The following is a 24,422-nucleotide window of genomic DNA, read 5'->3' on the forward strand; positions in this document are numbered from 1 at the left end:
CTTGTCCTTGGCCTGGCCCCGGGCCGGGCCTGCGGGGAGCCGGGAGCGCCGCTGTTGTGGCCGGGGCAGGGATGGAGATCAGGGAGGGGGAGAGGGAAAGGGAGCGGGCGGCGGAGCATCCCCGCATTCCCCAGGGAATCCCGCACCCCACGGGGCGATTCAGCTCGCTTGTTTACACTGACAGGCTTTTAGAGAAGGCGTTTTAATCACATCTCTGCTCGTGAGAGCCGGGAGCAGCTCAGGGCTTGCAGCCACTTCACAAATAGGGTCACAGAGAGCAGCACCAGACTACATCCATGTATTTGCAAGGTGCTGGTGCCTTCTCTTCTGCCATCCAATAGTGAGCCCGACAGCGACACTGCATTGAAGATTTTATCATTCCAGGCTTCATTAGAAGTCTGAGTCATAACTTCGGGTTCATTAGATTATTTCTGCATCTCAAAGTCACTTCGTAAAGACAGCAGAGATTCTAAGACTCGTGTTATAAATGTGGACCACTCAATTGTACTCAATAAAAGATGCTGATCTCAGGGGGATGGTGGGATGAGATCAGCTCAGAGTTCTGCAGGCTGGAGCCAGAATTCATTAGCAGCAAATGGGGACCCTGCTTTATGCTAGCTGTCCACCCTCCATGGATGTATGTGTGGTGGCACATCCAAAGGATGCATCAAAGACGCAGATGTGATTGTGAGATTCCATTAGAAGAACTTTCTCCCTGCCCGCCTTGGCCAATGTATATTGGATTTGCTCTAATTAGGATCTTTGAAATGAGCCCAGATGAGTTAAATGACATCTGAATTGTTCTGGTTTTATTTTTATAAATATGATTCATCTACTGTATTGAAAAAAAAACCTAACAAGGCCAAGCCCTTTGTCCCACATTTTCAAACCTTTATAATTGCTTATAAAATCTCCCACCAAAACTGACGTGGAAAAAGTAAGAGGTGGAAGACACATTTATATTTAATATTGCAGATTCAAACTCCAGATCCCCCATTGCTTTATGCACAGCTTTCAGCACTGATGTTTCTGTGGAAAATTCCCAAACTGTGGCAGAAAATGGATGTAATCTGGTGACTGTTTTGTGTGTTTGAGAATTGCACAATGCACGGATGGTGAGGCAGAGCACAGGGATGGAGTCCAGCATCCCTGGGAGTGTAAAGGTTTCACAGCACTGCAGCCCCCCAGGAGTTTGTGGGTGTGTGCCCAGCAGAGCCCTGGAGGAGCAGACTGGGAGCTGGGGATGCTTCTTGTCTGGCTGCCTGCATCAGGAGGATGCTGAGGGAATGCCCAGCTCATGCCACTGCCCTCCGTCACTATTATCCACGAGTTTCAACTGCTTAAAACACTCTGCAGCCTGCAGGTTGTGTTGGTGGGGTCACCTGAGAGCAAGCAGAGCACTGATGCCACCCTGCCACTCCTGTGGCTTCCTCCACACTGCCACGTGTTCCCTTCTTCCCACAGGGTGAGCTCCACTTCTCACCCCACCCCTGGGAAGGAGCAGGACCTGGGGCCAGGTTTTGGCAAGCCTGGTACTGCCCCAGGGAGGTTTGGTACATTGAGGAACAGTCACAGCGCCTTAGAGGGGCAAAATATTTTATTTTTCCCAATTTCTGCATTATACAGAAAAAAGACTTTTGACATGTATGCATACAAGCTACTGTGTGACCAGCAATTCTGGTGGAATAAAACAGAAACTTATGCCTGGAATAAAAGGCATTATTTATTCTATGGACTGTAGTAGTTCATAAAGCCTCAGCAGCAATCAGGACACACTGTACTAGACAGAGCAGTGGAGACCCCACCTTGAAACACCTTCCAATGTAAATACATCAGACAGACAGAATTTATTTGCTTCTCACAATAACTCAGCCCTTGACTCACCATGGACCAGGCCCAGCTCAACACAGCTGTGTCTGAACTTCCACAAATAGCCTGACTCCACAGGCAGAGGCTGCTTCTTCTTCAGTGGCTTTCCAAGGACCTTTCCTCCCTATCAGGAGGAGAACCAGCAAGCAGCAATTCTAAATACCCTTTTTAAAAAAAACTTTTTTATTTATACATCTATTGAGATAAGCAGTGATTTAAAATCAGCCACTGGACACCATCAGACACCTCTGCTGCATTTATTTCAGCTGTTAAGTTCGAGTTTGCATATTTGCAGTTCTCTTCTAAACACACTTAGCACCTCAGTACTCCTGGAGGCATTTATAATGTGGGCATGTTGCTTAAGTCAGTGAATAACATAACCCAGTGCATAATTAAATTGCCAGACTTCATTCTGTTTCATTCATGCTCTTAACAGTTTCACACGACAAACACTCCACATCCAAACTGCACTGATAGAACAAGTACTATATGTTCTAATTAGACCACTTTATTAAATCAAATTAAATCAAATTATTAAATCAAGATGTTGATTTAAAAAGCCATTCCTCAGGATGTCTGTGCAGGTTGCACAGGCTTTCATGTAAACTGCACAAATGATAAAATCACAATAAAGCACTTCCAATCATTAGATTCCAAGAAGTGTTATCTGAGGGGTAAGTCCCATTCCTCCCATTTGGTGGTAAGGAAATTGAGACCACAGCAACCTCAGAGCAATCCCTTGTGGTAATCACCTCATTGTCAAATTAAAAGCATTCGGCCTCTCTGGTCCTGCTCTAGGGGACAAAGTTCGATCTGATTTATCAACTATTGCCCATAAAGCAAACAAAGCAGCATGTGTTCCAGCAGAAGCCCCCATCCTTCACCCCTCCATCACCATCACTGCTGCCCAGCATTGTGATGGGAACAAACAGGAGCACATCCCCTTACAGCTGCTGCACTGTCAGAGTGACACGTTAGCAGGATTTCCAGATTTACTGTTTGCTTATGAAATAAAGGTTTGCATGTTCAGAAATGCAAAGGCCTCCTCTGCACAGGAGCCACACACACAGAGAAAGCTGCTCCCTGAAAGCTGTGCTGAACTCAGGAACCTTGTTAAGGTATCTGTGACTATTAAGGTTTGCTGCTTTCTTCAAAAAAATATCAAAACTGACAATGAATACACATTGCCAGTATGTACAGACACGGTGAGAGGCTCCTGGGGCAGCTGTGCTGAGGGCTTGGGCAGCTCCTCAAAACAGTGCTGTGAGAAAGGAGATCTGGACACATTCAATTAACTGCACAAAAATCAACATTTGCCTCTCCAAGGCAAATCCTGGTCCCAGCGATTCCAGTTAGTGTTTTGCTAATAATGGAAATTGTGTGAAGATTTTAATTCAGATTATACTTTTAAGTTTATTTAAAGAAAACTTTGTCCTGTGAGAAGTTGAGTTGATTGAGGCAGGCAGATTTGCAGCTTTCTGCAGGCCCAGCACCAGCAGAAAAGCCTTCCTTAAAATCATGGTGCTTTACTTTTTGGGTAGTTTAGGTGCTATGTTGTTGTGGAACCACATGAAGCTGAAGATGACACCCATTGTCTTCGGGAAAGTCTCATCATAAGCAAACTTCATGGATTCTCCTAAAGGAATTTCCACAACTTCTATCAGCTCTCCTTCTTCAGGCTGGCCACCTCCTCCACTGGTTCTCATCTGGTCATTTACTTCTGCATAAAACAAAGTCTGCCTAGAACCTGTCACACCAACTCCAGACCTGGAAAAAAACAGAGAGGAAACTCTGGTTTAGACAGAGAGAAGGCATCAAGGAGCTGGGAATGGAAACCTGGGCCCTTCATGTGTGAGACAGAATTATTGAGACAGAAATTGATTGCAACTTTCAAGCAGAAATATCAACAGTTTTGAATATAGTTCCATATAAAATAGATCCATCTTCAAATGTATTCCTTGGAAATATGTGATTTTGGGATAAAATAAAAAAAGAAAAAAATTTGTATTGGTGAACTGTGGTCCTAGACACACTGAAGTCAACAGAAGTTCTTCCAGCTGACCTCAGGGAGAGCAAACTGCAGGATGACTCACAGAGATGCACAAACAAAAGGAGGAAGCTCCCCAGTCTATCTGTGTGCTGTCGTGCTACATTTGTTTGCTTGTTTTTACACAAATATTTAGATTTTTTACTCTTAAGAGGATTATGTCCATTCACAGCTGGAGTCCTCCACTCATGGACTGGATAGGTAAAGAAGGGAAAGGCAGTCTGAGACTCCCTTTCTATCCTTCCTGAACTTTAGCCCTGACCCAAATGGACCACTGTAAGCACGCACATGTCCAAAGTAATTCAGTCTCCCTGCTAAATTTGCTTCAGTGGATTTGAGGATATTTTAGATTATATAGTCTTTCTTCAGCTAGACTGCTTGCTGTGTATTATACTTCTTATTTGTTAATCCTCTATTTCCTTAGGACTATTTAATTTAGGTATTATTAAATAAGGGATAAGTAGATAATCCACTCATTTAGTCCTTCCAAGAAAATATTCACATTGTAATTGCAATTTCTTAATTTCACATGATTGCAAGCGACTTTTCACATTAAATCTGGATCCAAGTTCACTGAAACTATGAATGAGGCATTAGGGCAAGATGAAAAATTAGCTTCCATATTATTACACATACAGAGGATTCTCAGATTTGTAGCAGTGTTATGATCTTAAGAGTGTATATCCAGATTTACCCAACCATTAGTCAACTAAATCTTTCAGTTAATCCAGCACACATCACACCCCAAAGCAGGAATTAATCATTTGTCTCTCAGTTTTCTAAGAACATTGGCAATTACTTTTTTTGAGGAATTAACAGTGACTAGAGAAGTTGGTTTCTAATAGTGACTATTGGTTTCTTACATCAATATACACTTTTAAAAAATATTGAATAGGGAGTGAATCAGTGAATTCTTTTCCTAAAATTACTTCTGATGCATTCTTTGACTTTGGACAAGATGTGTCACCCCTCCAGGACCCCTCCTGTACATCTATGTAAAGAAACTTGACCATCTTTGGCATTTTCAGGAACTCTAAAGGTTGATATTGGACCTCTTTCATTCTGTGCTCATCACATTATTCCAGTGCTAGAACTGGGGGTTTTGATCCATGTTTTAACCAACTGTAAAATTTGCAATACAAAGAATGCAGTTTGCTGGTTGCCACAGGTTCCAGGAAAAACACAGAACTGTGTATAATATATTTAATATCCTGTTTTGTAGTTTTTTTGGGTTTTTTTTATTATGAGTGTCAAGTCTGACACCTTCCTCTGGGGTGCTCCACCTGGAGACCAAAAATTATCCTAACTTGAGTATTTCCATGTACACTTGATATTATATATAGGTTATATGCAAAACCAGCAAATTTATATAAGGAGTATTTCTACAAGAACATTCTGGCTTGATTATTTACAGCATAATCTCCTTCTATAGCACCTGTGACCATTTCCTTATGACATAGCTACAGCTGTGAAATCAGTTCACTTTCCACACATCTTTTCTCTAAAGTAAAGGAAAACCAATTTCCAAGGTGCTACACTGTAAGACTCAGCTCTTGCCACCACAGCTCAAATAGCAGGACTGACTTCCATATGGTGTAATTTCTTTGTACTTATTCACATGATACTCCCTTGTTATGAAATAAATATATCAAGAGTAGCTATTACACTTAATATACTTGAAAAGATGAAAGTCCTGGACATCAAGGTCTTTTCTTTGTTAAGATGCCCAAAGTTATGGTATTTCTTCACATCTATTGGCGTATAATTAACCACAGAAGCAAACAAAAATTTTTAACAATACATATTCAAAGGAGGACATACCCACATGGTCATTCTCTCTTACTTGATTACCTAACTTTCTCTTCTTTGGTGCAACTTTGCCACAAGATATTAGCTAAAAAGTAATAAAAACTTCCAAGTGAGCTATAAATGAAATTAAAGAATGCTGGTATTAATACTCAATACATTCTATTCTACTCCTTCCTCCCCAAACCAGCAAATCTAACATTTCTAAGCCTACCTAGAACTCCTTCACTATTGAGATGGTGACTTTGCAGACTGTTGCAGGATGTTATTTATAAACATATTCACTGCTTTAACTTGTTGTCTAGTCTCCCTCAAGGGAGCTGACAGTTCCTCCCAATGTGATGATAATAAACTGTGAGGAGCTGTTGACTCCTTCAAGGGCAGAGAGACCTCAATGAATTAAGAGAGGAGCAATCACCACCCATATGGAGTTTAGCATGGGCAAGTGCTGGATTCTGCCTTCAACATCCTCATGAGGTGCAGCAGAGGGACAGACAGCCATCCCCTCACTCCTGTGGCAGCGACAGGACCCGAGGAAACAGCACAAGGCCGAGTCAGGAGAGGATTGGGTTGGACGCTAGAGAAAGGTTCTTCACCCAGAGGGTGTTTGGGCAGTGGAACAGCTCCCCCAGGGCAGTGGTCACAGCACCAAGGCTGACAGAGCTCAAGAAGCTTTGGACAAGGCTCTCAGGCACAGGGTGTGACCCTTGGAGCGTCCTGTGCAGGGCCAGGAGCTGCACCCAATGATCCTCGTGGGTCCCTTCCAACTCAGAAAATTCCATTAGTCTCTGATTCTAAAAGACCATTTCAATGGTTTGAGAAAGAACTTGAAAGATCTAGAAATATACTTTTTTCTTAAAAGAGGCAAATACCTTTTTTCACTTGCTATTTCATTCTCTAAATGCTCTTGTTTACATTGCCAGTTGATAATTTTTGCATAGATCCACATGGACTGCCCTTTACTAAATTAAATATTCTCCAGTATTGCTTACTGATGTCTTTCACGACATTTCCAGACTGCTAATGTATCCTGCTTGTCCTTAGAAAATTGCACAAAAATCAATTCTATTCACATTTTGTCTGTCTTAGTACCTTTTGCTTTTATAGAAACCAGAAGTTAGGTTTGTTGCTTTGAAGCTTTTCAGGTAGAAGTAATAAAGTGATTTTCCATATAACCTTGCAAAACATTGTACATTTCAGTGATGTTGGGCACTGGAAGAGAACAGAGGGAGAAAGTGGGTCTGACTGGTAAATAGGCTACAGGAAATATTATGTTTGCAGTGTGTTTTCAGGTTTATCTGTCACTGGGAATTTTCTCTGCTTTTGCACAATTACCAGCACTTTCTGAGTATGCTGCTTAAGGAATTTTAATGTGCCTTTAATCCTGTCTATACTCCTCTTTCTGCTACAATCTTCTTCTACCCCTCATCTGTGACATACACTTTTCCTTACCCCAGTATTCCCCACTACAATAAAAACACTTTTGCCATGGTTTGAAATGAGTCACCTATTAACAGATTACAGCTATATTCATTAGCTTTGCATCTGTGGAAATCACAGGGGTCAGCACACCCGGACTGCAAGTGATGAGTTTCAGCCTGGGAAAGCCACCTTGCTGATAAAGGTGCCTTCCTGGGACAGGAGAGGCTTGGCTGGGGGAGGGTGGGCAGGTCTGAACTCAGGTCTGAGCCCAGCACCAGCCCATGGTGAGACTTCAGGCTTCAGTGTCAGTCCAGGTTTAACACCAGACCCAGCAGGTCATGGCTCACACTGACCCAGACCTACTAAGCCTGGCTTGACCTCAGCTGGCTGTTCCAGCTGTATTCTGATGTGTCTGCACAGGGCTTGGCTTCTGTGCCACTGTGGGACAAAGGCAAATGCTCTACACAAAACACAACTCGTTTTTCCTTGCCTCTTCATCCTGAGGATTGGTTTCCTCTGAGGAGCTGATGGTCATTCCAATTAACAGCTCACAAATATCCTTGTCAAGCCATTAGGGCTTAAGCTCACAAGCCCTGTAATTTCAACAGAGAGATTTTAAACTACAAAACTGTATTAGAACTGAACTTTCTGCATTGCTTCAGACAGTTAGAAACCTCCATTACTTTTGACAACAGCAAGTCTAGGAATGTAAGCATGTCAAAGCAAGGATACCAAAGTCGTATGGTTTTTATCACAGTAGTAACTTATATATAAGTTTAACACATCAAAACAAGATTGTGTGCTGCCTTCCCAAATTTCATTTTGAATAAAACACTCAAACAGTGAGATTAAATCATGCTATGGCTTTTAAAGCCCTGGGCAGCACACTTTGAGGCAATGCCACACCAGAGGAGGAGCTTCTGCAGAATGACTGTGAAGCACTTCTCCCCTCCTGCCCAGGGTGGGAGGCTGTAATTACAGTATTTCCACCTACTTCCTCCTCAGACCAGGGGAAACACAGGAGGCAGACTGTCACTCCAATCTGTTTTTGAAACACACCAATATCAGCTACCACAAAGCCTTTGTTTAACTGCTCCCTTTTATCAAATGCACGAGGAAATACACAGTGCTCGAAATCGAGCTCACAAAATGGGACTTTTCACTTGTCCTAAGTTCATGAGCATAAAGATACAGCACATATATTTTTATCAGAAGTGGGAAACAGTATCTTATGGCTTAAAAAAAAAAAGGTTTAGTAGTGTCTGAAGCCACAAGTAAGACTGAGTTTGCCAACAGTCAGTGAGTTTTTTCTTCACAATGAGTGTGCTCATGTGTGCATGTCCACACATACATTGCTAATCAGGGCCAAAATTCAAAGTTTTGGTTCAGATTTGCTTTGCCTTTTTCTCATGTCTGGGTGCTCGCCTATGCCAGCCACTTGTCTCATTCATAAGTATAATGTTTGTAAATACTGTATTTTGAATTTGAAGAAACAAACATGTATGAGAATATAAACAGTATTTTATAATCTTCTCCTCTGCTACAAGATGCTACAAATAAATTAATTTATCCTTGTGAAGACTTATGACTTTAGTTCAGATTTCTGACAGACAGCAATTAAAAGCTAAATTTCTTGTAATGTGTTAATATTAAACAAATATAAAATCTATACACAATCAACATTCTTAGCAACACAGAAATATATCCTTTTTTTGGTTTTAATCTTACACAGTGAATGTCCAAATTCCTGAAAGCACTATATCCTTTTCTAAGACATAAGCCATCTGGATGCAAAATTTGGGTATAGAGTGAATACTTAATTCATGTTTACAAATAAATGTGACACAAATCTCTGTTATTTATGCTTAAATCAAGATCTACTTCGGCATGCAACATGTAAACTGATGATCAGTGACATGCAGCTCCTATTGTCACTTCTCAGGACCTTTGTACAGTTCTGACATTATGAGCAGCAGGTGCAGGAAAAAAGTACAGAGGTAATTAACATAAAATTATATTACATTATGCCATCACCCAACAGGTGTACTAGCAGGTGATCTTTCTAATTATAATGCACTCTAAGATTTTCAAGGCTATTATTCTTTCTACATAAAAACCTGTGAATACAAACCATTTTCACCTCATTGCACAGAGGCTAAAAGCCATGGCACAGTAATTGGAACATCTAATATTAATTCTCTGAATGCTCTTCTTGTACATTTTGGGAAAAAAAATCAAATGTAGGAAGATTAAAGTAAGTACCTATTTTAATACAGTCAGTCCTTTAAACTAATCCATCTGATTTCTTTGCTGTGGGGCTGAGATCCTACAGCTCCTATTGTATCCAGGTCAGAGCCAAGAGTTTTTTACAGCCTCTGGGAGAAAATAAAGATGTAATGAGGGGAAAGGGAAGTTGAACTAGCAGCTCTGGTTCAACTCTACCCTGATGTTCTGAGGTGTTACTGAAGTCCAATTAATTTTATCAATATTCTTCAGGACAACCATCATTTTCAAGAAGTAAAAGAAAATACTTTGCAATAGCAACAATAACATCAATGACAAAAACAACAACTTATTTCACTGCCGCTGTCTTGTAAGAAAACATGTCTCAAGGCAGATAGCTGGAAGTACAACCTAAGAAACTAACTCACAGCTGAATTTCAGCACGTGGGATTCAATCAGAAAACTGCAGGGATACCATGACAGAAAAAAAATTTGTAATATCTGGTATATGAGTAAGTCCAAAGTAAGATATTCACTTAAAGAAATTTGTATTTGTGAAAAAACCTCCAAACATTAAAGGAAGCTCACAGATTTCTTTTAGAGCTTCTAAAAATGTTGAATTTAACTTCAACCTTCATGAACCCTCAGTGTATAATTACACTACGACAGGATTAGCTGAATTTCGTTATTTTATTATTGAATCATTACAATAATTAATGATTCCTTTACACCTCTCACATCAACCACCTATGTTATTTTTGACTGATGCCATACATACAACAACAAGAACTCAAGACATCAGCAGCCACCAACATTTCCTGAAGTCTCCAAAAGTGAATTAGCTGCTGCCATAATTTAAACCAACCTTTTTGCAGTACCAAAATGAAGTTACTGGATGCCAAGCACAAAAGTAGAAATTTGTGATGATACTAAACTCACTATACAGGCTGCAAACAATACAGATTCTTTTCAGAATGATCCCTTGTCTGTCTACACAGCAACATGAACCATCTGCATTTCAATTCACCTCCTGTCTGGCAATTTTCTATTATAGGAACAGATATTTCTGATTTTCTCATTTTCTGAAGTGTGATTCCTCTGTCCTCCTCCAGTCAAGTTCCTCTAAATATGTTTATGTTTCTTGTTATCTGCCCCCAGCCCAGCCTCCCTCCCTCACCCACACCATACTGTCCTGCTGCTGGAACAATTTGTTCCAAAGATTCTTACTGAAATGGCCTAAATTCCCCAACTCCTGGCTTCTCTCCTGATTCCTCATTGACTCCACAGCTCCTCTGTGGATCATTCAAGGTAATTAAGTCTGAGATCTGCTTAATTCACTGACTTCTTTGAGATGAGTATTAAATCATGGGAGCTTTGACAGAGCTTAATCAGGGGTCCAGTGGGTTACCTGCATGTGTATGAATTACCTGTGGCAGTACTGGGCTCATACTTTCCAGCTTAGCTGAGAAGCACAAAAAAAAAAATCCCCCAAAACTGCTACAGGCCCTGATAATAAATGAGGAAAATCCCTGCTATCTTCAGATTACCCCTAAGCTCTACAGTTATAGAACAGAGAACAGAGCAAAGTTGAATACAGTCTAAGTACTTTCCTCATTTCCTTACATAGAATTCTCCTCTACCACAATGAATGTACTTCCCCCAGGTCCATTCAGTTCTCAGCCTATGATTTTTTTCTGCATTGTTCCTTCATCTCTTCTTCCTCTTTTTCCACTCAAGGTTTTAATTTTCAATTCTTCCCCATAGTCTAAGTTCTCCCTATGGATTGTCCATGCTCCATCTTTCTTAATCCATTAGGCACAGAAATGTATTGACCCCCCTAGCCAAAACCATTTCTCCCTTTACATTTGATGTGTTTGGCTTTTCATGCCCTTCTGTCAGGTCTAACTCAAATCCTGCTTTTATTCCAGGCAGACAATTTCCTTCTGATGATTATGATTCCAGCAAGGGGTGTCATTAGGAATACAACTCCCTGCTTTCAGATCAAAGGCTGTGATGACACAGAATATGGACAGGAGGTGAATGACAATTCAGAATCATGGAATATTCTGAGTTGGAAGGGACCCACAAGGATCATCAGGTTCAAAAGACAAACAACAAACTCCAGTGTATAAAGAATGATCTGTGAGAATAGGGGACATAATGCTTCCACTCTCTCCAGGAAAGCCCCCACTAAAGAACTGTGCTTCACTTTGGGCACTAATTTTTTAAGAAATGTGCAGACCAGATGGAGAGAAGGCAGAGGACAGCAGAAGGGATGATCAGCTATCTAGAAAATATGATCTGAAGAGAAAGACTAAATCAATTAAAAGAGTTTTGCATGGGCAAAAATAAAATAAAGGGAACATGCTTTAACAAGGAGGTGGAAGGGGCAGAAGTACTTCATGTCCACTGGGGACAGAGTAGTAAGTGTCAGTGTTGAAGTAAAGAAAGGGAAATTTGGGCAAGACATGAAGGGAAAGTTGCTTGTGGTACAGACAGATAGGACACTTCAGACAGAATGCCAAAACCCTCCAAGAGAGGCCACAGAATGGTCAGATTTGAGAGAAAGCACAGATGCACATTTGCCACAACTGGTGGCAGTCCAGCTGAGGCTGATCTTTGGAAGAGGAGCCATCTAGAGAGAGCCCCCCAAAACTCTGACCTGGGGCACTGGATCAATAAATAATGCAGAGCAGCTATTACACAGATTGCTGGGATGGGAGATAAGAGTACAAGTGCAGGATGCATTGCAATTGTAATGGCATGCATATGCATTAATGCAATGCTTTATGCCTGTGCTTTGTATTGACAGTCACAGCATGAAACAGCAGCAAAATCCACTTGGAAAAACCTGCTGCACTTAGAAAAAGCCCAGGAATTCTTATATGTAGTGTAGCCATTAAAGAAAAAAATGTCCTTGGGAGACCATAAATGAACTGATTACTTCCTTTCTTTGCATCAAATCCTCAAGGATCAGAAAGATGCCAGTCCTTGGCTGGAGGAAAAACAAGACACTCCTAACAGGAATATTTGGAATAAAATCCTAAAACTAGAGCATTTTTTTCACAAAAAACCCTGTGAAATATCATCTTTGAGGCTTCAAACTTTCATATTAATTTAAAAATGTAAAAATTATACAAGCCCTTCTGACTTCAGCATGGATCTCCATGGGCAGAAAGCTGTGTCCACATGGACAATGGAGGATTATGAGCTCCTTGCAAAGGTCTCAACAAAGAAAACCCCAATTGTATACACTCTTCACAAATCAGTGCAATTAAGAAAAAAAAAAAAAGCAAGCAACTGAATGAACAACCACCTGTAACATACAAAGACATTTATCAGCACCAAAACATAGAGAGTTTTAGGCAGATATAAATCATTAATATTGAGTCAAACTTCTGCACTAAATCTCCAACCTTCTACAGGAATTGTATTCTGCTTTTCTTCCTTTGCATTTGTATGCACATACATACATACACATACATATGTATATATCTGCATGCAGCAGCCTGTCAGTGTCACCCAACCTATGAAATTCTATAGACAGCTTTTGCTCATAAATCTGGAAGACACTTTTTCTTTCAGTAGAACAAACCCTTAATCTGGTTTCAATGAGTGGTAAAAGACAGCTCCTGTGATTCACCCCCTCCCCTCAACAGAAGCACTGCTTGTTAATCCAGCAGGAAATAACATTTGCCAGGATTGACAGCTGTGGATTTGTATTCAATTCCCAAATTAAAAACCAATGACAGTGCCTAGTTCAATGGAGTTGTCAAGTAAAATAAAGAAAGTAAAAAACCTGCTGCTTTCTCTGTAAAATACAAACATACATACATTTTGGATAACAATACTAAAAGCTGGGAATGAGATATAATAGGATTAAAGCTGTGCGCAAAGTTTCTCTTTGTTTTTTTTTTCACCAACAACTCACATTTTGTATTTTTCCACTTACATATTAATGTTTCTCTTTAGTCCTAATAAATGTTTTAAAACATGTTAAAAACTATTTCAGTAACTATTTGTAACCCTTCAAAAATAAAATGTAATAAATTTGACAGTCAGATCTGCAAAATCTTCACATATAACAATAATTATTGTCCAATTCAAAGAAGCTTTAATCACAGACCAAATATTATGAAGAGATCTAATGCCACAGGTTCTCATGCTTCTGAAAAATCATGGTAAAGGTTAATCAGAGAGCATCTTGGGCAGTTTCTATTGTTAATCTGAATAATAACAATCAGAGATGGAAAACACTCAGTATAGTAAAGATAGGCTGTTTTCTAGTGCTGTAACAAACTCTGAAGAGCCCAGTGTAACTTTTTCCTGTTCTAACAGTCTTTGGAATAAGTCACAATGGTATCATTCTTCCTGGGAATTCAATCCCATAATTATCATACTGATTATATATTTCTAATTCCTTACATTTCTGTAAACACTCCTCTCACTTGCAAAAGATTACACCTTTCTTGTACCTTCAGATGTCCACGTTCCTCCAACACTGCCTAAACAAGGCAGGAGGGAACACTCAGGCCACTTCAGCAGTCTGTGAAACAATGAAATGCTAAATGTTGTAACTTGCTGCTACTTACCTGTAAGAAGTGATCCTCCTGAGGTCTGCAGTGGAAACACGATAGCCACACTCTTCCAAAACTTCCTCACAAGCAATTTCTTCTAGAGAAAGGCCTGGCTTGTCCACAATGCCAGCACAGAGTTCATAGGTCACTCCAACCACAGCAGGTAAGGGATTTTCCAGGGAAGGGAAACTCTCCTTGTCCTGATTCTCAAACACTTGAGGCTGATGCCTTTCTATTTCACACATGTAAACAGCTTAAAAAAATCCCAAAAGAGAAAAGAAAAAGAAACAAGGGGCAGTGAGTTAGTCTCTTTATATTAAATATAAAAAAGGGTTGTGGACAAATTTTGCCTGGAAATTAACAACCATGAGAGTACTTGAGAGTAACAAGGAATTCAGCTCTGTTATCTGTTAAAATAATGACACACAAAACTGGAATTTTAAAGAACAAAGGTTTGCTTGCCATGTCCGTAAAATTATTCTTTAAACTCTTACTTGTACTTACATCATCTGAAATGAATTCATGGACACCTTAAAATAAATAAAAATTGAAAAAGGAAGCTAGTTCATCCAAGAAATTGAAGTGCCAGAAGCACCACACAGCTCCCATTTGTTGGGCAATGCAGATATTGGGATTTAATTTAAACTATGCAGTTATCTAGCAGGAAAGTTGGGTTGCACATAAAGTACCATGTGCACAATGATGAGTCTTTCAGCCTGTCAACTCAGCTGTTATTTAGAAAGGGTATGAAAAGCATGTATGTTTATTTGAAAAAAAAAATCCTCTTTTGAACATACAGTTCCTTGCAGAGATTCCTGTGTGGAGTCTGAAAAGGACTTCTTGAACTAATCTACAAACAGCTGCCACTGTAATGCACTCCTAAAGAAAGTGCAAATGTCAGATTTTAGTCCTTATTTAAGCAAAACCTATCACTGATGTCAAAAGAAATTTTGCCTGAGTGAGAACTGCAGGACTGGATGTCAACACAGAAAGAATCCCTACTGACAGACAACTCCAGATCATTGCAACTTTAATATACAGGCATCATTCCACTTGTTTTTTCCTTGAAATTTCCTTATGTCTATCCCCTTGCTTTTCATGAAAGCTTTCCAAGAGAGTGTTATAAACCACCATATTTTAAACTTTGAACCTATTTTTATTCCATTAAAATATTTTACATACATATTTCACATACACATAACATGGTTTTCAAATTAGTGTCTCTTTTACTTCCCCTTCTAAATCTTGCAGAACTGATAAATAACAACTGAGGTTTAATAGGCAACTTTTTGTCCTTCCAGGTACTGTAGCTTGGTATTTCTTAAAAAAATGATGGAGAATGATGTTGCGTAACAGTGAAGACCCACAGTGACTTTTTAAGCACTTGGTCTCTGAGGCAGAGTCTACACCCCAGCAATTTGTGCCTGGGATCTTTCTGCAGTGCTCATTTTGACATCTCAGAAGTGCAGAATAGCAAGATCTGCACTTGAAAGGGAGGAGTTCAGATCAGTCCAATATCCAAAATCTAATCTTTCTCCAGAAGTTAAAACTTTCAAAGCTGCTAGTCTTAGATACATCCAGGTCTTTCAGATTCAAATAGGTATGGATTAGAGTCTCCATTTCTTACTTGAGAGACATGAGTCAGAGCTCAGGTTTTTTTTTTTAAAGTGTAGCATGAAGCCAGAAAAAAAAAAAAATCCCTGCCAGCTTTAAGGGACAGCTCCTTGAAGGGTGTCTATTGTCATTATTCCAAAAACTTCTAAAAGCTAGGAAAATTATCATAAATGACAGCCACATCCAAGATTTCTCTGAGACAAGCCAAATCCTCTGAAAGTTTTATTTCTTTTTTAGTACTGACATACCCATATCAGATAATTAAAAAAGGAACAACACAAGCATCCCAATAAAGGCTTTGGGCAGGATAAAACAGGATACAGGTAAGAATGTGGGGTACAGACATATGAAGCTGTGACTTAAAAGTGTTAAAAGTCTTCTGTATCTCTGTCATTCCATCAGGCACCTGCCATTCTCCTTCTTCCTCAGCACAACGCAGGCACAGGTAGATCAAAACCTACATTTCCAGAAGGACCTAATTCAGCAATCCTCTTCAGAGCAAAGTCCTGTGATATGGCCACACTTCAAGCCCAGGAACAGTTTTTCTCTGTAGATAAGGAAGAAAAGAAGCAGTACCAGCCACTTCTGTAAGAGCCCAAATATTAGAGCATTCACCAAGGAGTCTGATTAGGAATTTATTATCACCTGTCTTCAAAGGTTCCAATTCAATTGAACTCTCACAGATAAGCAAAGCCTGGAAAGCCAAGCTGCCTTCTAATGTCAGGGAACAGAGAATCTCCCACAGCTCTCTTGAAGGTGCAAAACTGACTGCACAAGTGATGCACTGGATGATGAAGAACTGGATGGAAAAGCAGTGTGTGACCTACTGGCTAAGGCATATTCTTCAGAGGGAAACCTGTGACCCTCCTCTTCCTCACCAGAAGTTGTGATCTTACTGCAAATTCACAGAGGCTGGAAAGCAGAATCCAGAAGCCCCAGCAGAGTCACCCAGCCACTTGTCCCATGTGTGATGTTCCCTTGTCTTCCAATGCCTCCTTGGCCAGGAACTGCCTCTGCACCATGGCTGGGCTGTCTCCTCCATGGCCAGATGGACACGGCCACGAGCAGCAGCACAGTGAGGAACCAACCTGTGCCAGGGCAGCTTCTGGCTGCTCACCAGGAAGAATGACAACAGAAAGGGTTGTCAGGCTTTGGAAAAGGCTTCCCAAGGAAGTGATGGAATCCACATCTGGACTAATTACCCTGGAGCCACTCAGCTGTAACAAAGTTTCCACTCAGAGGGGAAACTCCAGTAGAATTGATGTTCTCACCTTCCTTTGTATAACATGGGACAAAGGATAGATGGTTCAACCAAATGGAGCAAATAAGATCACTGCTGTTATTAAAAGCAGCCTTTGTAGGTGACACATATAGGGACTTGTTTGCTGACCCTAAACAGAAGAAAACAACAGTACAGACTGAGGAGCCAGTGGGGTTTGGCCGTCTGGGAAGGCGCTGGCTCCTCTCTAAACTTCTGACTGTGCTTGTGTTTTGTACCTCCTGAAAGGGAACATGACTTATGATTCAATCTTTGATACTGTTTCTTGTAAGTCAGTGGAAAAACAAACATCACAATGCATTGAAAGGTCATTATACTTACAGTTAATTAACCAGAGCACATAGCTTTACAGTTATTAAGCCATAGCACATAGGTCCCAACCCCAGCAACATATAATTTTATTATATTTGAAAATGTGTGGTCAATTGCCTACCAAAATAAGCATTGACCAATACCTTTGCAAATTAGTCATGGGTGAGGTACATATACAGAGATACATGCTTATCTTTCTTCTCTCTGCTCCTCCCAAATGTGGGATTTCATGACCATTCAAGATGATCTAATCCCAGAGCACACTGTTTGCCTCACTGGTTGTGTGCTTCTGCCACCAAGTCCCTGCTCCTCAAAACCTCCTGTCTGCAGCCATTCTGCTGTGGCTGCTAAGGGCTGCTGCTGCCAAACAGACTGGGAGGGATGAGTGCCTTTACAAGCAGCACAGCCATCAGTGGGAAAAGCTGCTCCTGCCAGCACAGCCTAGGGAAGGCGAGCACACAGGGCAGCAGCACACGTGCAGGGCCGTGCCTGCAGAGCGAGCGGCAGCTGCTCCCTCCCAGCAACGAGGGATCGCCTTCCTGGTGGGACCCTGGTGGGAGCTGGCAAGGAGAAAAGCCTCAGCCTTTGTCTTGGCTTTGTGGAACAGGCACCAGGGCAGACAATAGCCATGGAATGGAGATGTAATTATAAATATAGGGATGTGAGTAAGGGCAGGGCATGGCTGTGATCACTGAAGTGCTGTGGGATACCTGACGGACCACTGTGCCTATGGCCAGGTGTCTGAGCAGCTCCAGCCTCTGGAATGGTTTCACTCCAGTCTTTTGAGGCTGATTGGACACTTTCACAGAGATAATGCAATGAATGTGTTGCTGCTCAGTACATATATATATGTGTGTATAAATATATATATGCATGCACACACTTCTCCCTGAGATTGCCTCAAAGAGAGCAAGAGCTGTGGGAGCCATTTGTTCGCTGGCAAATAAAAGACAGTGGATTAGTGATGAACAAATAACCAAACACTTTATACAAGTCAATTAGCACTTGATGAGAAGGATGCACTCTCGATGTAACACTGCTGCATAGCACTGGAGAGGCTGTAATCACTGTCAGGAAGAAAGGGCAGTGTGACACTACCCTAGAAAGTTTTCTATAAAGTCTACCATGAGCAGTCTTGAAATGGTCTCTTAGCAACAGTCAGTGAAATACCTTGTCATTTCTTTTAATTAAAATGCAGCGAATACGCATTTCGTTTTTAACTTCCTGAAAGTAAATATTGCTTTGAGTTAAAGGAACTGATACAAAACCTCAGAAAAAAATATGTATTAACCTAAATTCATAATAACTGGTAAAATAAAGTTGTCCACATACTGGTGAAAAAGCATACAATCCTGAATCTCTCTCATTTCAAATTCCCAACTATACAATGCACAATAAGACAGTACAAATAAAAAGAATATTTAAGACAGAACAAAACAAAAAGGAAAATACTGTGCTTCTGTACAAGCAGGTCAAGAAGGAACTTCAAATTAAAGCAATTTCTTGCATGATCATTGTAGAGCTGTTTGTAATTTCATCCAAAAAAGGACAATAACCAGCCCAAGAGCAGAATGTAAGACTACCCAGATCATTCATTTCATCTGTAATGGAAATTTCCCTGGTTAGAAATTCTGACTGACTGAAAAGGATGGGCTATCATACAAAGAAACAGAATATAGAACAAAGATTTTATCACCACAGATGCACCAACTTTTAACTGCTAAACCCTTAAAAGCTTGCTTCACTAGAGAGCAAAAGTAAATGTAAAAAGGAGGATTACCTGGGCGGAACTGCTTCACCACAACAAAGCACTGCCGAGAAGTATTAAAGATCAGGATTGACACACTGAGGAGGAAGATAAAAAGCACCAAAAGATCAATGCTTTATGAAGGATTAATGCAGAGCTATTAAACTGACATCTTGTGAATTTAATTTCAACTACATAAATACACATAAGATTTATTACTAAAGCCACAACACAGCAAGGTTCATGTCCAAAATCCATCTAGAGGGATAGATCATGTTCCCAAAGCTCATGACAATTTTGTTTAAAATTAAGTCCCTTGTGTCTCCTGGCATGCAAAATAAGCACCAATCAATTCCATTTTCCCAACAGGAACGCTACCACCACCCCCTCTTCCAGTCTAGGAACACTGGTACTAGACAGCAAAAAATCCTTACAAATAAAAACATTTTTTCCCCTTATATCAATCTCAAATTAGGATAGTCAAAACCTCAGGCACAGTCTAGTCTCATTCAGAGACAGTGACTCCTGTAAAAGCACAGAGCATCTTTTATCTGCAGCTTTCTGAGCTCAGGTTTCCAAACAGACACCATCCAAGTCCGATTTTGTACAAATTTAACCCAGCAGCTTCACCTGCTACACTCAGTGGTTCTTTGGTTGCTTGCAGTACATGTCATGGGGACACCTGATGGGCTGAGCATTTGGACATGCTCTGGATGTTCTGATATAATACTGATGGTTCTCTGCTTGCCTAATACACTCTCAGGTTTCACTAGTTTAAGAAAATGCAGACAAAAGTTTTTCTCCTTAGTTGGTAGCCCACTGCCACCTGAAAAAACAAGTGTATATTTTGCTCATTACCATGGCAGCATTCTCTCATTTGTTCTGCCTCACTGTATGCAATCGAGACGTTAATTCATTATTCTATGAATCCTACAATGGATTAGACTCACAATGGCATATTTGCAGGGCTGAGTCAAGCTTTCAACTTTCCTTGTAAAAGAGCTGTATATTTATTTTCACTATTTGATTTAATAATGAAGTCTCAAGCTGCCAAAGAAAATGCTATCTGATGATTATTAAAAACAATGTCAATGTTTATTATAATAATATATAAAAACCAAAACAGAAGGGAAAAGTCCAGATGTTAATATTTATATTCATGCTTGCTATTCTCAAAGACCTGTACTGCATATTGATGGCTTCCTGCCCTGGGAGATGCCATTTGCAGGCAATTTTAAAGCAAAGGTTTTAGCCTTCAGAGAGGCTGGAGGAGAACATTCACTCTGTTTCCTGGCACTAGGGTTCTTTCTGGAATATCTGGGAGTTCGTGCTGGAAGAAATGAAGTTAAACCACAGACCATAATATCTTTAAGGTTACTTAAATATTATTCCTTTATTCTTTGATTTTTTTTCCTTTTCATGACTGATCCTCTCCCCAAAGCATTACTATCTGAGGGCAGACACTGCTCTAAATAAAAGAGGAAAAGGAATTACTGCCACCAAATCTTTGTTGTTTTGTCCACAGGCACTGCCTGAAAGTGGAGTGAGCAGCAGCCTAAAGCTGCTGATGGAGAGTGGAAGCTTCCTGAAGCAGATGGTTGCCCTGCCCTTTACCTTTCTTTACATCCACCACCCCAGGCCCAATCTTTCCTTTGGCTTGCCTTCTTCAGCACGTCTCATTAAATAACTCATACCAACTCATTAAAAATGGCTCAGCTATTAGACATTATTTTTTCCTAGGAGTCAATCACTTGAGATTTTTATGGAACAGATGGGAAAATTAAAAACAATCTGTCAGAATTAAGGAACAAGATCAAATTAGCTGGAAAGGAGTAGCAGCAAGTTATTACAATTGTCTGCTTCTCACACCATCTTGAGATGAGAGGGTACAGAAATGGCACAAATCTGTAGAACTTTCTATTTAATTACTTCTAATTTTCTGAGAGACTGACAAACAATTTTGAACAGAAATTTACATCTTTTAACAAACCACAACACACAAGCTCTAATATCTCCTGTCAGATTTGGGGAGTTATGGAAGAAAAAGTTCAGAATTATACCTTTTTAGAAGGGGGGTAACACTGGGAATGCCATTTACTGTTTCATTGTTCAGAAGAAACAACATAACATGAAATATTTCCACAGGTCACCAGGTCTGTAACTTCTGAAAAACCTACTGAAGGCTGCATTCAGGATAATTATCTGAGTATTACACAAAGTTAGAGCAAGACAGTTCAGCTGAGCTGAGTGGAGGAGCCTCACTCCCATTTTCAATGGGTTTCCTTATAATCACCCAAAATGTGGGTTCACATGATTGGTGTGGCCTATAAGGAAAATATTTATTTTCTGGAGTTTTAAACCATCATACAAAGAATTCACTACAAAGTCAGTTTAAGAGTTTAAGATTGCTATTTTTACAGATGATACAGGCTACCAAAAAGAACTAATACAAATCCATTAGTAGGTCCAAACACATCTTTCAGTGGTGCCATACCATGGGGTATTACAGAGGTATTTGATGCTTCAAGGCAATTCCCTTCAAAGAATTACAACCAGATCTATTTTAGGGTATTATATACACAGTTTTTAAATGGGGAGTAAACATATAAAAATTAAAACATCCATAAGGACTTTTGTGAGCATCTCCACAACTAAAAGATACAGAAAAGAAATGAAGCCAAAGTTGCACATTCAGGAAAAACACACAAAAGCTCTAGAAAAGAAAAAAAAAAAAAAGCTCAGCCAGATTCCTGAAAAGAAGGCAGTAATACTATACAAGAATTTAATCTAAAATTAATATCAAAGGTCCTAATGTAGCAATAGGGTTCTTGTCTCAAACAAGGTCACAAGGCCACTTTTTTATTATATTTTACAAAGGAAAACAATACTCAGGTATAAAAGGATCATGATAAATCCCAAGCTTCCATCCATGCCTTAAAAGAAGCTGTAACACCTCTGCACTAAGGAAACAGCAGTCTCAGGTGTTAGAAGGTCTCAGCTCAGACCTGCCAATCTTTACACTTTGTGTGGCAGATTACTTTTACCATGTTCCAGAGGATCTTTGCTGGCTATTCCTCCAGCACTGACTCTGGGGGAAATCAGAGGTGTAAAAGGAGAGCTCAGGAATGCAAATACCACTGCCCAGTGAAAGAGACACAGCTCCTCCACACCACATCTGTCATGGTTGCATTAGGGACTAAAAGCAAACAGAAAATTTATTAAGAGATGACAAGGTGTGTAAAGTGTCTTCCAGGGCTGGTGAAGACCACAGACCTACTTAACCTTCAGCTCAACCTTGTCCTCAACTTCCCACTGCAGTGGCTCCCACCCACTTTATACATTAAATAAATCACTACTCTAATTACAGCTGTTCTCCCCAAAGAAAGCATGCATGTAAACAGCTTACTGTGCAATGATGTAGAATATTGTTCTTTCTATAAATATGGGAACAATTAGAGTAGCTTTAAAATATTTTAAGAAATATATGTACCTAAAATGTCACATACAAAGAGCATTTAACCTGTACTCGAGCTGTTGTTGTACTAAAGTTTGCAGTTGAAGTGTGTCTGTCTTGGCACACAATGTTTTCTCAAAGGGATTCCAACTATTCAACCAAGGCTCTCTTGTAGCATTTAACCATTTAAACTTCAAAAAAGCCCCAAGTGAAAGAAGTGTTAGGATTGGATGGATATGTGACTTCTCTAAACTAAATCAATGTGCAGAAATCAGAAGTTGACCCAAGGGCCCTGCAACATAAGAGTGCAGAACCTTAATTCCTCCTCCACCTTTAAGACTTTTATGAAAAGAGAAAACACCTACTTGAATACAACCTTTACAGCTGAAAACACTGCTGAGAATAGTTTAGAAAATGACTCTATTGTGTGCCATAGAAAACTACTTCCACAATTTTCCTTCCCCCAACATAGTACAGCTCTGTATTTACTGGAATCACAGTAACTGATGCTTTGTGATATTCCAGCTCAGCAGACATTTAGCAGAAATACTACAACTTCACACTCAAACCTGAGAAAGGAAGGTGGTGTTTCATGGAGCAGCACAAGGGATGCAGCATTTGACCACAGCAGCTCTGAGGTAGGGGGCAGATGAAAACTGACATCCTGTTAAAATGTGCACACACACATATGGACCATGCATTCTTTTAATTCTTTTAAAATCCATCCCAGAAACTGAGATCAGCAAATGAACTTTACCACAGCTTCTTAAATGTGTACTTCTAGGGCTATAGTTAATCCACATGCAACTGCTGACACTTACTAATTGCTTTTCATGAGACAAACTTTCAAAATCCTTTATTAAATAAAGATGGATTCAGTCTTTCTTTATTCTTAGATGTGGCCTTAATGCTGACTTTACAAATGTGAATTTGTAAACTAAAAAATAATCTTAGAAAATCCCCACAGTACAACAATAGCAAAGACAAGGACAAGACCCCTGTACTTCTGTCAGTGAGCCAAGACTCTCTCAAAGCTGGAGATGAGGACTTTTAATGACAACATCCTGTATTAATAACTAAAATACTAATACATTAGGTAAATGATGAGGCAACACAGGCAAAGAAATTGACCTTTCTTAAATCCTTGTAAGAGCAACTCGGAAGCTGCTTGTGTCAAGCATGGATATGTGTGACACACACAAACTGTGATCAGAAATGAATAGTGGAAGATAAAGCACCTAAGAAAAGACTGATATTAACATTGAAAGCTAGGACTTCTGAGCTATTAACCTCAGCCACTTTCACCAACTTTTAAAGGTTAAAAAGTATCTCAAAATTAGTTTAAATCTTGTAATACTGGTAAGTGCTGCCTACAAACAAGAATCTCATCTCCATGGTCTCTCCATGGGGGAGACTTCAGGAACTAATGATGTATGATTTCTAAAAAACCACAACAAACCAACCAAACCAAACCACCAAACCCCCTCCAATACTACTAATACAGCGCCTGCAGTATTTCAGTTACCATTTTCAATAAAGACAAAGAAAAAGGAATGGCAGATTCCAAAAGGAGACACAAAAATGGCATGCAGGAATAAAAGCAAGTAAGTGATTTAATCAGCCCCCTTGACTCTCAACAGATATTTGGTTTTAAAATTCCCTTTGATACAATCAGAAGAAAATAATCAAATGTACTGTGCAACCACAGAGGTATTTAGAGATGCATTCATCTCTGCTGGAGAGCATGTGAATATAAAACATACATTTAATATTTTTGCCCACGTAGCTCATAAAGGAGAAAATGTCAAGATTTACGAATCATACTAGATGAAAAGTTAGTAAGAAATAAATAAATAATTCAGAAATCCCATAATTCCATAATTGTTTTAGCTTTAAAGTATAAATATGTTTTTCTTCTTGAACTTATATGAATTTGGCTTTCTTTGTTCATAGAGGGATGACAAATTGATTATTCATAGTTTTCTATGTCAAGCCTATAATTCCATCTAGTCTTTTTAAAATATAGTATTTGAGAAACACACCAGATCACAAATAAATTATGTTTATAAAAT

At 39.8% G+C, this 24,422-nt stretch overlaps 1 protein-coding gene across 2 annotated transcripts in view; it reads right to left on the bottom strand.

The window, feature by feature from the left end:
• Nucleotides 1-1,579: 1,579 nt before the first annotated feature.
• The window catches only part of NUDT14 (nudix hydrolase 14), a 60,550-nt gene continuing 37,707 nt past the window's right edge, over nucleotides 1,580-24,422 (bottom strand). For both annotated transcript variants that reach the window (XM_059474954.1, XM_059474956.1), the window contains exons 3-5: nucleotides 18,930-18,994; nucleotides 13,960-14,197; nucleotides 1,580-3,636 (exon numbers count right to left, since the gene is read on the bottom strand). In XM_059474954.1, the coding sequence (XP_059330937.1) occupies nucleotides 3,396-3,636; nucleotides 13,960-14,197; nucleotides 18,930-18,994 (544 nt within the window). In that variant the 3' untranslated portion in view covers nucleotides 1,580-3,395. The remainder of the gene's footprint in view (nucleotides 3,637-13,959; nucleotides 14,198-18,929; nucleotides 18,995-24,422) is intronic.

Source organism: Ammospiza nelsoni, chromosome 6 (genome assembly GCF_027579445.1).
Source record: "Ammospiza nelsoni isolate bAmmNel1 chromosome 6, bAmmNel1.pri, whole genome shotgun sequence".
NCBI classification, from domain to species: Eukaryota; Metazoa; Chordata; class Aves; order Passeriformes; family Passerellidae; genus Ammospiza; species Ammospiza nelsoni.